Source organism: Bubalus bubalis, chromosome 5 (genome assembly GCF_019923935.1).
Source record: "Bubalus bubalis isolate 160015118507 breed Murrah chromosome 5, NDDB_SH_1, whole genome shotgun sequence".
Lineage (NCBI taxonomy): Eukaryota > Metazoa > Chordata > Mammalia > Artiodactyla > Bovidae > Bubalus > Bubalus bubalis.
Genome location: NC_059161.1, coordinates 121,368,057 through 121,383,644, shown reverse-complemented (window position 1 = coordinate 121,383,644; position 15,588 = coordinate 121,368,057). Strand labels below are relative to the sequence as shown.

The 15,588-nt window shown below is 53.7% G+C and overlaps 1 protein-coding gene across 1 annotated transcript; it reads right to left on the bottom strand.

The window, feature by feature from the left end:
- Positions 1–352: 352 nt before the first annotated feature.
- Positions 353–2,924, bottom strand: LRRC10B (leucine rich repeat containing 10B). Its single transcript, XM_025286502.2, has one exon. It carries the CDS (start codon positions 2,343–2,345, stop codon positions 1,467–1,469), a length of 879 nt encoding a protein of 292 aa, XP_025142287.2. The 5' UTR covers positions 2,346–2,924; the 3' UTR covers positions 353–1,466.
- Between the last annotated feature and the right edge of the window lie 12,664 nt (positions 2,925–15,588).

Below are 15,588 nucleotides of genomic sequence, written 5' to 3'. Positions count from 1 at the left end.
GATATCTGAGAAGGAAGCTGGAGAAGACAGGGGAAGGGAAGCTGGGAGTGGGAGGCAGTGGCCGGGTGGCAGAAAGATACAGCCAGACGGAAGAGCAGTCTTGAGCAGCCAAAGCCATTTGTGACTGAAGACAAGCTCTCCTGCCCCAGACAGGACACAACAGTTGGCTGGGGCCACTGTGACGCAGAGCTGGGGCACATGGACAAGGGGCAGTGCCAGGGGCAGCCCAGAGTCCCCACAGCAATGGGACCCAGTGCTCCCAGGGCTTATTAATAAACAGACATGTGGGAAACGCACATTCTTTCTCCAAGAAATATAATTTATGTTTACAGCCAGTTTTTTTTTTTTTTTCTCTTCCTAAAGAAAACACCACCATGTGGGGCCTCCGCCCCAGACAGTGTCCCTGAGTGGCCCTGGCCCTGGGCCTTCCTCCCATTATTGCTTGGATGGGAAAGATCTGACCCTGGGAACTGCAGAGCAAAGCCTCATTCCTCACCCCCTGGAGGCTGTCCTGGTGACGGAGAGGAGGCACACAGGGCTCGTCCCCTGCCCCACACCGTGCCAACCACCCTGACGCTGCCCATTTAAGGGAATGGAGAGTCCAGGCGGTGGCTACACAGGAGCAGCCGCCCAGAGCAGAGAGCCTCTCTCTTGGTGCAGGAGGCCCTGGAGGCACAGTGGCTTCTTTTCAAACCTGACAGCTGGAAGGCTCAGGCCGTGGGGAAGGGAGGGCCTGTTCTCTTTGCAGCAAGATTCCGCACACAAGCTGGGAGAAGAGAACAGAAGAAAAGGCAGGGGCAGAGACCTTGCCTTCTGGCTGACCCCCTATCCCCACCCCTTCCCCACACAAAATTTAGGAGGCCTGGAGAGGGAGGTATGTACCATGAGCCCCGGTGGAGGGGCAAGGGCAGCTGTGGTGTTTGGTCCCCAATCCCCGGCTCCTACACCTGTCTGTCCAGGGCACAGGCTCCAGCTCCAAGCCCCCTGCCCCTGGGCCAGGCCTTCTTCTGTTCGCACTTCTGCCTCATGCAGGCATGTGGTCCACCCCAGAGGTAGTGGCTCCTGCGCCAGAAAGGGTGGACCTAAAAGATCCAAACTCCGGTCGGAGGTGGGGGCCTTGGGCATCCAGACTCAGCCGAGGAGATGATTCCGTGGTCAGTGGTGACCCTGGTTCCAGGAAGAAGCTGGTGCTTTTATTGTGTTGTCAGTGACTCTATCAGGGGCCAGAGGAGCTATAGGTGGAGAGAGCTGGGACTTCTTGGCCTGACGACTGCCCAGGGACCAGCCGGGAGGCAGTCTTCTCATCACCCTGGAATGTCTGAAGATGGCTCCCAGGCCTGCCTGTCCCTGGCAGTGTGCCCAAACTGACCCCTCCTCTGCCCCCAAGTAGGGACCCACCGTTCCCACGAACCTTCCCGGAGCCCCTCCTCCCAGACTGGCCAAAGCCCATCGTTCAGATCACAGGCTCAGGTGCCCAATCCTGGAGCTGCTTCCAGGGCACGGAGGCTGTCGCCGGGGGCCCCCAGAGCCCGGGAGCTACCGCCCCCTATGAGCAGGTCTTCTTCCTCTTCATCCTCAAAGGCCCGCGCTGGGCGCCTGGGCGGCGGCCGGGGCGTGGGCTCATCGCGCTCGGCCATGCGCTCGACGGCGCCCTCGCCCACAAGGAAGACTGTGTCGGCCACGCGGGGGGGGCCAGTGACCGGGTTATGGTCGTAGGAGAAGACGCGCAGGGCGCGCAGCGGGTGCAGGTCGGGGAAGCCGCCCAGGCGGTTGCGGTCTAGGTCGAGGATGTGCAGGCGGCCCATGCGCAGCAACGCGGGCGGGAATTCCTCGAAGCGGTTGCCGTAGAGCCAGAGGCCGCGCAGGCCCGTCATGCGCGGCAGCTCCGCGGGCAGCGCGCGCAACCGGTTGTCGCCCATCTGCAGCGACTGCAGCGCCACCAGGCGCAACAACGGCCGCGGGAAGCGCCGCAGGAAGTTGCCCTCGATCCAGAGGCAGCGCAAGCTCTGCAGCTGCGCGAAGTCGGCGGGCAGCGCCAGCAGCCGGTTGCTGCCCAGGTAGAGGCGCGTGAGGCGCGGAAGGCGACACAGGCCGTCGGGCAGGCGCTCGAGTTTGTTGAAGTCGAGCGCCAGGATGCGCAGCTCGCGCAGCTCCTCGATCTCCTCCGGCAGCTCGCGCAGCCCCGTGCCGCTCACGTACAGCTTCTGTAGGCGGCTCAGCGCGCACACGGCCCTGGGCAGCCGCCGCAGCCGCCTCCCGCTCAGCTCCAACTGCTGCTCGCCGTTGCGCAGTTGCTCCTCAGCGTCCGACGGCAGCTCGTCCGGCGTAGACTCGGCGATGCCCATGGTCACCAGCCCCGGGCGGGGCCGCCGCCGCCGCCCGGCATCGCCCCGCCCTGGCGGCCCCTGGGCCTCCTAGACGGGGCCGAGGCCGCGCTGGCTCCGGGGCCCCCCGCCCCGGCCTGTCCCTGCTCCGGGAGGGAGGCCGTGCCGGGCGGGGAGGAGGCGCCCCCCTGGGGCCCCGCCGCGGCGTGCCGCGTTCGGCCGCCCCACCTCCGGCCTCCGCCGCTCCCTCTGCTGGAGGCCGACTGGTTTGGGTTAGCGCGGATTCTTAGCTTGGAGACCCGTCGCCCTGGCAACCCCCGACGCGCGTGCTGCTGCCAATGACGCGGAAGGAGGGCGGGGCGGGGCCAAGGTGCAGCTGAGTTGGGTCCTGGAGCCCCGGCCCGCGGCCCGCTTACCCACCCGTCGGGCGCCGGAGACAGCACTAACCCAGGGAACCCAAGAACCGCGCCCGGCAAGCCTGGCTCCGTGCCAACACAAACCCGACGACTGACGCTGTCTACGCTTCCAGCCACAGCGAGCCGCTTGGTGTGCGGTTTGTAGGCGCCCAGAGCTGCAAGTCCGAGAAGGAAACAAGGACTGAGGAAATGACGGCGCGCGACCCAAGACTCCGGACAAGTGGCTCTCCAGCAGGGACTGAGAGGCGAGGTCAATGCCCGCCAGCGTGCGTGTCCAGTCTTCCCGCTAGGGTCACATTAGGGGAGTAACTCAGAACAGTGCTCTTTCTGGGCTCTTTCAGGGTGGGTCGAGGATCTGCGGGGACCCAAGCTTGGCTCCGTACTCCTCCCCGCCCGGTACACCCTCAGCGCGCCGCAGGTTCCGGGTTAGTGCACTCACCCTTTCTGCCGAGTTCCTCCAGCTGTGTTTAAGGTCGGTGGGTAACTGCGGTGGACAGAGGACTGGAGCACATGAGCGCCTTTGAGCACCACAAACGGTGACCACACTCGTTCTGTAACGCTTCCTCTTGCACACGCTGTCACCAGCAGCCTTTTTGCCCCTGACTTCTCCCCTCCTACTCCAAGCCCTCCTGCTAGAGCTGCCAGCAGAAACACTCCCTCTGGTTTATTGCCAGCCTGTCATGTGCCCAGCACTGTACTAAAAGCACTGCGTTGAATCCTTGCCACAAACCTATGAGGTAGGTACCCTCACTGCCCCGATTTTAAAGATGGAGAAACTGAGGCTCAGAGAGGTTTGACATGAGCTGGGTGACTTGCTTGGGGCTTCCCCGGTGGCTCAACTGTAAAGAATTCGCCTGCAATGCAGGGGATGCAGGAGACACAGGTTCAATCCCTGGGTCAGGAAGATCCCCTAGAGAAGGGCATGGCAACCCACTCCAGTATTCTTGCCTGGGAAATCCCATGGACAGAGGAGCCTGGTGGGCTACAGTCCATAGCGTCGCACAGAGTCAGACACGACTGAAGTGACTTAGCATGCACACATGCACGGGTGACTTGTCCAAGGTCACCCCGCTGACTAGTGGCTGGGATTTGAAACCAGGCAGGGGACTTCCCTGGCTATCCAGTGGTTAAGGCTGGCGCTACCATTGCAGGGGGCGCAGGTTCCATTCCTGATTGGGGAACTAAGATCCCGCATGCCTCACTGCTTGGCCAAAAATAATAATAAATAAAAATAAAACCAGGCAGACTGCCTCTCCAACTTGTGTTCTTAACCATGTGTGTGTGTGTGCTCAGTCGTGTCCGACTCTCTGCGACCCTATGGACTGTAGCCCGCCAGGCTCCTCTGTCCATGGGACCTCCCAGGCAAGAATACTGGAGTGGGTTGTCAATTCCTTCTCCAGGGGATCTTCCCAACCCAAGGGTCGAACCTACATCTCTTACATCTCCTTCATTGGCAGGCAGGTTTTTACCACTAGTGCCACTTGGGAAGCCCCTCTTATATACTTACGGGATTAAGAATGCCTTTGTCATCAGAGTTAGAGGCTCTGCTGTGAGAAAATTCATGGTCAGAAGTGGAGTCATGTCCATTTTTTGGAGTAGTCTCAACCATGTTCCACTCCAATAAATGCAAACGACTCCACTTCTGACCATGAATTTTCTCATGGCAAAGCCTCTAATTCTGATGGTTATTAATCCCATTAGAAAGATTAGGAAAGTGGCCCCAGAGGGATTAGGCAACTTGCTGAAGGTCGCAGAGTGATGAGAGAATACAGTCAGGGAGTCAAGTGTGTAGGCTCCAAGCCTCATCCATCCTGCCTTCCCATGTGACTGGTGTGTTGATAACTGGCTGAGCGACTTCTCTGATGGTCCAGTGGGTAAGACTCCACGCTCCCAATGCAGGGAGCACAGGTTCCATCCCTGGTCTGGGAACTAAATCCCACATGCCACAACTACGAGTTTGCATGCTGCAACTAAGACCCGGCACAGCCAAATAAATGAAATAATAAATAAAAAAAATATATAATTGGCTGATGGGACAGACCTCTAGACTGCATCTTGCCCTTTGACCCATCCCCATTTTTTCCCCACTACAGGCAGGGCAGGAGGCCAGTCCAAGGGCAGACAGCAATGGCCAATGCAAGAAAAGGATGGAAACCACAACCCCTGAAATGTAAGCTGGGCGGGGCAGGCACGCTTGTCTCCTTCCCTGCTGGCACAGGGTCTGGCACATAGTGGTGGTTCAATGAGAATTGTCAACATTTTAAAAGATGAAGGCAAACTTTACATACTGTGAAATGCCTAGGCCGTAAGTATACGGTTTGGTGAGTTCTGACAAATGTAAACACCATGTAATATTTCCATCACTCCTACCTGCCTCTTCCAGACAATCCCCACCTCCCAGAGGCAACGGTGATCCTGACCTCTAGCATCATGGATCAGGTTTGCCTGCTCTTGAATTTCATATAAATAGAATTATTCTGTGTGTACCTTTTTTTTTTTTTTTTTTTTGGTCCTGACATCTTTTGCTCAGATGCTTAATATCTATGTGTTGGATAAGGGAACAGAAGGGCAGAGCAATAGCAGTTGTAATCAGGCGAGGGATGTCATGGGGCAAACAGGTGATGGGGAACACAGAGGCAGGTTTTGCTCTGAGCCAGGAGCTAGCTGCCCTGGAATGAAGACTAACAAGATCCGAGCTGAGTAGAGGAACCAGGCAGAGGATAAGTGGGGCTCAGATACCAGATCTGGGATGGAGGAGGATTCTGAGCCCCAGGCAGCAGGATTTCAAGCTCCTTCTGGATCTCCCCTAAGCCCCAAACCAACTCTCTCCCTTCTACTCATTTGGGAGAACTTCTGGGAAGAGCTGACACCTCAGAGACCAGAAAGCTGAGGAAAACCCAGCCAGGCAGCTGGGACAGGAAAGAGTGCCTCCCCATCCACCCCACCTCCTGGTGCCACCCCACCCCCGCCAGCAGCTTCCCCAAGGGAACATTTGCTGCGGAGGAGGGGGCCCAGCCAGCCCCCCTCACCACATGCTCGGGGCTGGCGCTGCAGCACCAGGCAGCCCTCTTGGGCTCTGCCAGCACAGGCAGGACCCCCGAGCCCCTGCCACCCCAGCCCCGGCCTTGGCAGAGCTTCCTGGGCTCAAGGGTACAGGGGACCAGCCCTCTTCTTTCTTTCTTGCTCTCGGTAGATGCTGTACCTTCGCCTCCCACCAGGCCCTTCTCAGTGGGGAAAGGTAAAGTGCGCTGTCGTTCTGGGCCCACGCAGGCTGGCAGCGGGGCAATCGTGCTGATGAATCACGCTGGCGCTGCGGGTGCCCAGCCGTTGTCGAGGCGTCACTAATGAATTAGCTTCAGCCCCAGCACGGGGCCTCTCAGCCTTTCCCCACTCCCTGGAAAGGCAGGAAACTGAAACCTGGGAGCCAGGAGGGGCTCTGACAGCTCCAGGAATTCACCCAGACCCAGGCCAGCCCCTCTGCCCACACGTGCTGGAAAAATGTCCAAAGGCCAGGCCCCTCAGGCCCCCTGAAACAGTCTCTCCATTCCTGGTCAGGAGCTAGAACTGTCCCACCCGCCTCCAAATCCGTTGTTTTTTTTTTTTTTTAAGAAATTTTTGAAATACAGAAAACGTACAGAGCTTTCTGGGATAAACACCCCTGTGCCCAGAATCCAGCGCTAACAGTTGCTCACACTGTGTCACACTTGCTTTATATCTAGTTTTTTTTAAATAAAAGGAAGAAAACTGCACGTCATGTAGAAGTCCCCTTTGTTGCCCCTCCTGTGCCCCCACGAGCACCCCAGCCCCCTGCCTCACTGACCCTGCCACGACCCCTCTGGTTCCCACCCCCACCATCCCCTGTTCCAACCCCCCACCTCCCCCTCACCTCCCACCCCCCATCTTTGGAGCCAGGACCTCTGTGCCTGCTGGGACTTGAATAAGATCAAGGAATGTTGGCATCATCTATTCTTAGAAAGCAAGGCTTTGAGCCTATTAGAGCCAACCATGAAATGCCAGCCCTGGGAGTGTGCTTGGTACATCAGAAGATCACAGGTTCTGTTAAGAAGCCAGGGACCCTCACCCCAGAAAAGTGTACGGAGGCAGGAACTAAATGACACCTACAATTCCCATGGTTCCTCATCTCCCGAGGGTCTAGTCCAACGCCCTCATTTGGCCAAAAGGAAGTGACAAGTCCTTGGTACCATGGCCCACTCCCTTTACCTGTACCAGCCAGAACTTGAGTCTTCACCATCATTCAGGTATTCATTCAACAACCATGAAGCCCCTGCTCATATGCCCAAACACTGCGGATGGCTATGCATGTGAACCTCATAGACCAAAAAAAAAAAAAAAAAAACCCTGCCTTTGTGAAACTTGCATTCCTATGAGTGGAGATAATCAACAAACTGCCTTTGAATATGTCAGGCAAAGGCCAAGTTATAGAGGAGCTAAAATAAGAAGAGAGGACTGAGGACCCCACTTAAAACAGAGTGGCCAGGGACTTCCCTGGTGGCCCAATGGTTAAGAATTCACCTTCCAATGCAGGGGATGTGGGCTTGATCCCCAGTCAGAAAATTAAAATTTCATATACATCGGGGCAACTAATCCCAGACACAGATACCAGAGAGAAACCTGGACTCCCCAAAGAAGAGCCTGTGAACCTGCAATGAAAGATTCCTCAGGTTGCAACAAAGACCCAATGCAGCCATACATAAACACATAAATAAATAAATATAAAAGTGAAAAACAGAAATAAAAAGTAAAAACAGAGTGGCCAAGCAGGCCTTGTCGGCAGGATGGCATTTGAGCAAAGACGGGAAGGAGGAGGAACAAACGAAGCAGACAGATGTCTGAGGAAAATAGGTTCCAGGCAGAGGGGACGGCAATGCCAAGACCCCAGGGCAGGAGTGTGCCTGGGCGTTCTGGAGCCACAGAATGCCCATGGAGCAAGGGTGGGTGGGGCTCGTAACAGATGAGGACAGAGAGGAAGGGACAGGGCAGACCATGGAGGGCTCGTAGCCTTCTGTGAAGGCTTTGGCTTTGACCCTGGGTGAGAGCTCCCTGGGGACTTTGAGCAGAGGAGTGACATGATTTGACACACATTTTAACAGGATCCCTTTGGCTGCAGCTGCAAGAAAGATGTGTGCCTGTGCGGCGTAGGGGGAGGAGGCGGGGGAGGAGTTTATGCTGCTCGCACCCCTCCCATCCGAGTTCTTGGCCACAAAAATGATGATGGTTACCATTTACTGAGCACCCCCGGGTTTTCTGATTTACCTTTCTCCACACCTTGGCCAGGCAGGTACCTGCCCTACAGATGAGGAAAACAGATTCAGAGAAGTTATGTAGCTTGATCAAGGTCACACAGCTGGTCAGGGGCAAAGGCAGGATTCCAACCCAATCCATCTTATTGTGAGCCAGGCCTCCCCCCACTGTATCTTGTTGCCCCTCTTGGCCGTGGGAAATCAGAAGAACCACCCAGGATCCCCAAGTGCTTTCTCCCACCCTGCTGACAGCAGAAAAACTTCCAGGACTGTCCTACTTGGAGATCTTGATTCCAGGCCCTGGGGTTCAGTGTTTACCCAACTGGGGGTGTCCTAGAACCCACAGTGCTAGTCTCAGTTCAGTTCAGTCGCTCAGTCGTGTCCGACTCTTTGTGACCCCATGAACTGCAGCACACCAGGCTTCCCTGTCCATCACCAACTCCTGGAGCCTGCTCAAACTCATGTCCGTCCAGTCGGTGATGCCATCCAAACATCTCATCCTCTGTCATCCCCTTCTCTTCCTAGTGCAAGTCTAGGAACCCCAGAACAAGCTGGAGAGGGCCAAGCAAAGAGGCCCGTAGGGCTGTGATCTGGGCTCAGGGTTTGCCTGTTAGCAAATCCCAGGTAGTCTCTGGCCCCTCACTGGCCCAGAACTTTCTCTAGACAAACAGACTCACAAGGCTAGCCCAGACTCAGCCTCTGAGCATCTGCTCCCCAGGCTCCCTGGAAACTAGAGCCTAGACATACCCTGGAGGATCATTTTCCCCTGAAACAAGAGCTCTGAGAGTGACCTGCCTGGTCTGTTGAAAGCTGAGAGTGTCATTTTCCATTCAGTAGCCACCCCTACCTCCACAAACCCTCTTCCTCTCTCCCAAGGACACAGGAGCTGGAGCAACATGGCAAGAGAGTGAGGCTGACTCAATGGCCAGGGCCTTGCCTCCACACTGTGGATGGAAACCTGACCAAAGTAATGGTTCTAGTAGGTTCCACATTCCAAAATGACTTCGGAGCACTTCCTTCCGAAATAGGCCACAGTGGTCACAGCTGACTGCTGCCCATATGTTAACATCTTCCTAGACCTGTGGCCAAGTGTTGGTCCAGTCTTCTGCTCCAAGACTGTAAACTCAGGTCCCAACCATGACCACCAAGGACTAGCCTGTCTTAGTCCCCCTCCCTGTGGTGGGGGCTGTTGAGGGTCACCAACTTTTGTTTTTTTCCACTTCTTCCTGAGTTCTCAGGCTGATGGGGTGGGGCCCTGGGATGAGCCCTGAGCCGATGGATGTCGGCAGAAGTGACACATGCCACCTCCCTACACAATCGTCCTCTCTTATTTTCTGCAGTGTCAATGGTGGAAAGGAATTGGATCCCCGAGTCATTACTTGGATGCACTCTCTGATTCATGTTAGACTATGTAACAAATGAGGAATACATTATTAATATGTTTAGCCATTTAGAGGTATAGGCTGTTTGTTACAGAATGCACCTGGTCTAACACACTTCCTCTCAGTTTCTCAAATGCACCAGCTTCTTTCTACCCCAGGAGCTTTGCATATGCTCGTCCATCTTCTTCCCATTCTCCTTGCCTCACACTGCTTACCCTTAAAATTTCAGCTGAAACCTCCCACTCTCAAAGAATCTTCCCAGATCCTTCAGAACACAGGAGTCAAGCCCCGATGTTACAGATTCTTCAGCTCCCACATTTCTCCTTCAAAGTACTTATTCCAATTATAATTAAATAAATAATTAACTGTGAATTAGTTGAAGTCTGTTTCTTCCCTGGTGGCTAAGAAGGTAAAGATTCTGCCTCAATTCAGGAGACCTGGGTTCAATCCCTGGGTTGAGAAGACCCCCTAGAGAAGGGAATGGCAACCCACTCCAGTATTCTTGCCTGGAGAATTCCATGGACAGAGGAGCCTGGCAGGCTACAGTCCAAAGAGTCTCAAAGAGTCTAAAGAAACCGAGTGCAAAGAGTCGCACGAGTCTAAAGCAACTGAGCGACTAACACTTGCACTTTCCTCTGTACCAAAGATGTAAGATCCATGAAGGTGGAGACCTTGTTCATGGATGTTCCATGGTGCTCAGCCCCATGCCTGGTGCATTGTACCTCCTGAACGAACACGTGTTGAATGAATGGATGGGAAGTGTCCCTCCCACAGGATCCCTGGGGCCGTCTCTCCTGACTTGAACTACTCACCCTCTCAGAACCTCAGTTCTCACATCTGGAGGAAGTCCCAAACCGTGGTGGAATTGGGGGTGGGGAAGAAGGGGGAGGAGGGGAGCTAGGGATAGCTAGGTTACTTGGGCCAGGCATAAAATTTAAGTGGGCACCAAAAAACTCAGTAATCGAGAGAAATAATAGTTTAATGCAATAAAAGCAGGGTCATAGCCAGTGCTGTGATCCATAGTGGATCATATGTCAAAAGGAAAAGTCAGTGATACGAATCCTGTGTTTAAATTTCACTACTGTGTTCCTCATGAGGTTTTTTGCATTAATTTTGATTTTTTAAATTACTGCATTAAACTAATATTTGTCTGCATTCCTTGGCTTGACAGCACTTCTTTAAATCTTCTGCCCAAAGAAGTGCCTCACTCGCCTCACCCTAGTCCCAGACCTGGAATCCTCCTCTCCTCGAAGGATCAGGTGTCAGTGAGATAACTCAGGAGCTGGGTATTATCTTGAGATAGCAACTGATGCGCCTCCGGAGGCAATTTCCTTATATCCCTTCCCCTCCATTCAGATGCTAAATTGGCTTCTCAAATTCCGCCCTCCAAAGGAAACTCAGAACAAAGAATCAAATCCTTGGCTTTAAGTTGCAAAAGAGGCTTTGAAACACAGAGCAGGTTCTCAGAGAGAAATATTTTTTGTTAAGTCAAAAAGCTAGGCTTTGAACTTGGAGAGCCGGGAGCTGATGCTGTAAGCCCTGGAGCGAGGAAACGTGTGTCATCACAGAAGTCAAGATCCCACCCAACAGGAGATGAAGGCTCAACAGGCAGGCAGGAGAGAAGGGGGCAGGGGGTGGGGGGGAGGAGGCAGAGCCACACTCCTAAACATGGATGCTGGCCCGGGCTGAGCCTGAGGGTGCCATGAAAAGATTCCCAAGTGGGCCTTCCCTGTTGGCTCAGTGGTAAAGAATCCGCCTGCCAATACAGGGGTTACTGGTTCGATCCCCAGTCCAGGAAGATCCCACGTGCCAAGGATAAACTAAGCCCATGCGCCACAACTACAGAGCCTGTGCTTTGGAGCCCATGATCCACAATAAGAAAAGCCACCACAGTGAGAAGTCCCTGCTTGCAGCAACTAGAGAAAAGCCCACGCAGCAACGAAGACTCAGCACAGCCAAAAATAAATAAATAAATAATATATATATATATATATATATATATAGGTCCCAAGTACGTTTGGGGAATACCAGGGCAGAGGGGATGGCACTTCTCTTAGCAGGTGTGTCCTGAGGATATAACAGCTCCTCCCGCCCCGCCTGTATGCAGAAGCCTCAGTAGAAATGGAGGTGATCTGGACCCTCCCCAGAATCCACGATAGACCCCTGTTTCCTGAGGGGGAGCATCCTGAAGTTTATGCACCCCCAAGGAGGACTTGGTGTGTCGGAGAGCAGGCTGATGGACCTGGAGGTGCTGAGTATGTGGTCCAGGTAAGGCAGCTGAAGGACTGGTTGCGTGACCCTGGCAACCAGAGGCCAGAGTGTCACTCTTGTTTCCAGGTAGATGCAGGCAGGACAGGTGTGGATGACCAAAGCCCACTTCACATCTCGGGGGAGTCAACCACGGACAGATGCCTCTCCCGTGGCAGCAAGCTCCAGGCAGGTATGCACCCTCCGGGGGAAGGAGATGAAAGAGAACAGGAGCAGATCCTGACCAGACTGGATTCTCAGATGGACAGTTTTGCCAACTACACACTGGCACTTGCCATCTACAGCTTCCCAGCTGGCTCAGTGGTAAAGAATTCACCTGTCAAGCAGGAGACTTGGGTTCGATCTCTGGGTCAGGAAAATCCCCTGGAAAAGGAAATGGCAACTCACTCCAGTATTCTTGCCTGGGAAATTCCATGGACAGAGGAGCATGTGGGGCTACAGTCCATGGGGTTGCAAAGAGTCAGACGCGACTTAGCAACTAAATAGCAGCAGCAACAGCAGCATCTACCATTATGAGCTGGTGCGGCTGCTGACCTTGAATACCTCCTGAAAGGAGTTCAGGGTGAAGATCAAGAATGAGGCACTCTGTGCTCCTGCAAAAACTGGCAGAACAGGTCCTCAGACAGTTAAATATTTTCAAGAAAAAAGGTTTTTTGAGTCCAGTTCTTGCATCTCTTCGTACCTAGAAAAGCACTAAAATCCTTCATGGTGATGTCTGCTCCTCGTGACTAGCAGTAACCTTCATGAGATTATCAGCAACCTCTGTTAAAAAAATGGCAGGGGGAGGGGGCGGCTTCCCCTGTGACCCAGGTGGTAAAGAATCCGCCTGCAATGTGGAGACCTGGGTTCAATCCCTGGGTTGGAAAGATCTGCTGGAGAAGGGCATGGCAACGCACTCCAGTATTCTTGCCTGGAGAATTCCATGGACAGAGGAGCCTGGCAGGCTACACTCCAAGAAAAACATGTGCTTAATTTCATGTACTCTGCCTTCATTAAAATCGCATATACACTGACCTTCCTGTCTACCTTTTTGGAACAATTTCTCAGAGCTATCTGAAATGCTGCCTCTCAGACTATACCCCTCATTTTGCCCCAAATAAAACTTCACTCACAACTCTCACGTCGTGATTTTTTTTCCCAGTTGACAGTTTTAATTCAAAGGGGATCAAGTTGCACTGGAAGCAAAGAGATGGGTGTGTCTAAGTTCAGTTACAGAGAGACCGAGGTTTGTTTCCAAGCTCCTGAGTATGTGCCCGTGAAATCTACATCTGCTGTGTGAAGGGGATGGCAGCTATACGTGGGAACCACGCCCAAGGGGCTCCGGTTGCATCAGGAAACTCGTAGATTGGTATGCTGTTAGGGCAGTGGGGAAGGGCATCTTTTCCCATGTCCCACAGAGAGTCCTTAAGGATCAGCAGCAGCCCTGCCAGGTGTGTGAAGCTCCCAGCTCAAGGGAGGCATACAGCAAATGCTTATTCCCTTCTTTTTTCTTAAGTCTTTCTTGAATTTGTTACAACATTGCTTCTGCTTTATGTTTCCAATTTCGGCTCCCAGGCATGTGGGATTGAACTCAAATCCCCGACATTGGAAGGTGAAGTCTTAACCACTGGACCACCAGGAAAGTTGCCTTGTTCGCTTCTTGATGGTAACCCATATGTGAAGGACATTTGAATTCTTTGGGCCTCCCAGCAGTCTCCTGAGTGGGAGAACCCCAAATGCTTTACCAAACAGAACCCACACATCCTACTATGGAAGCTGAAAACTCTGGGAACTCCCAGCCTCCCTGGTAAATTGGCTGCAGCCACCCAGCACAAGTACCTGTTCCAGATTTTGAATCGGATATGAGAGATGCAGAGCCGAAGAGACTGTGTGGAGTCCCTTCTGAGGATGTGTGGGGGCGGCAGCAGCAGGAGGAACAGAGTCCAGGCCCCTGCAGGGAGGGAGGCACGTGCTCTCAGGGGGCCCAGGTCCATGGGGTGATTTTGATCATGGTTCTTGGCTGGGTAGCCTCTAACCTTTATTCTCAGGTCCACCTGAAGATTTTGTGAGCTCCAAAAGCCTTTTAATAAATTTCTTATAGCTTAAATAAGCTGAAGTTGGTTTCTTTTTTCTTTCTTTTTCTTTACTTTATTAAAGAATATTTATTTATTAATTAGGATGCATTGGGTCTTAGTTGCAGCATGAGGGATCTTCATTGCGACACGGGGGCTTAGTTGTCTAGCGCCTTGTGGGATCTTAATTCCCCGATCAGGGATCATACCTGCATCCACTGCATTGGAAGGTGGATTCTTAGCCACTAAACCACCAGGGAGGTCCCCGAAGATGGTTTCTGATGCTCGCAAAGAGCTGTGACTGCTACCCCGCATGGTTGGAGCCCTAAGCGAGTCACGTGATCACAGTGGAGGGCCCACTGTCCCGGATCCACAGGGCCTTCACTGTCATAACTAGGAGGCCCCACACTGCCAGATCCTCCTCCTCATATATACTCAGGAATAAGTCTGCCCAGGTTCTTCAATACCAGCTTCCCACACCAGGTGCCAGAGCCCACCAGGAGAAAGAGGATCTGCAGCAAAGCTGTCCTGCCATAGGGACCACACCTCACTGGGCCCAGAGCCTCCTAAAGTCTTTTTTGAGCACAGCTTTTTCAGGATGTTGTCCAATCACTCTTCTTAGAATCCCTGTCTTAGATGCCTTCCTGGCCTCTTTACCTGAGGACCTCTGAAGTGCACACACACACACACACACACACACACACACACACACCGCTTCAGCAAATAGTGAAAGTGAAAGTTGCTCAATGGTGTCCAACTCTTTGTGACCCCATAGGCTATACAGTCCATAGAATTCTCCAGGCCAGAATACTGGAGTGGGTAGCCTTTCCCTTCTCCAGGGGATCTTCCCAACCCAGGGATAGAACCCAGGTCTCCCACATTGTAGGCAGATTCTTCACCATCTGAGCCACCAGGGAAGCTTAAAGCCCCATGCTTTTCAGCAGCTGCAATCCAAGACCACCAGTGCAGTGATGTGATGGGAAAGGCCATGTATTCCTAGCAGAGACTAAGCCGTGAGCCTCTGGGAGCTGGCTGCACCCCTCTGGCTCAGGCTGAACTTGTTTTCACAAAGGTCTTTGCAGCAGTGAAGTTTTATGACTCAAAGAACTTTCTTGGCAAACCTTGTCTGTAGCAGCATCTTGAGAAGCAAGGAGTGTCAGGATGCCTGGAGCACCAGCAGGCCCTCCTCTGACTCGAAGAGAGACCTCGGCAGGAGAGGGGTTTCTGGAGTCTGATCCCTCCAAAAATATTTGCGGCTCAGGGAACATTTCCATGGGGCTGGGGACCTCTCCGGACAGTCAGAGAGGAAGTTGGGGGTCGGATCCTACCTTTCAAGCCCCCATCTCTCTGTGTGTAGCAGCCTCCCCATGCAGGGCTTCCCACCACCCCCCAGGCCTCCAGTTCCCACCAACCAATGCCTTTTCCCAGCTGGCCAGCTGTCAAGCCTGTGAGCTGGTGGATCTGCGGGTCGCCATGTGACCTGGGCCAGATGGTGCCCATCAACATCAGCTACCACGGTGCTATAATGGCACCAGCCTCACACACGTCTGCCTGCCGATCGCACAGCACCCAGCACCTGTCTGCATCCTGCCGTCTGGGGCTCCACTCCCCCACACCAATGCCATCAGCGCAGCACCCACCTGTGTCCCCAGACTTCCCTCGGAGGGAGGTCCCTCTGCATTCTTGCTCAAAAGATGAAGGCCCACAGAATATTCCCAGCTCCCAGCAGGCTGTGGGGGCTTAATAAAGAATAATCATCCTCATTGTTGATGACACCTCAGAACAGTTTCTAAAATTTCAGTGGGGGGTGGGCAGGATTCAATATGGTAGTGGATTCAATGTGAAAGTCGTTCAGTCGTGTCCGACTCTTGGTGACCCTTCCATGG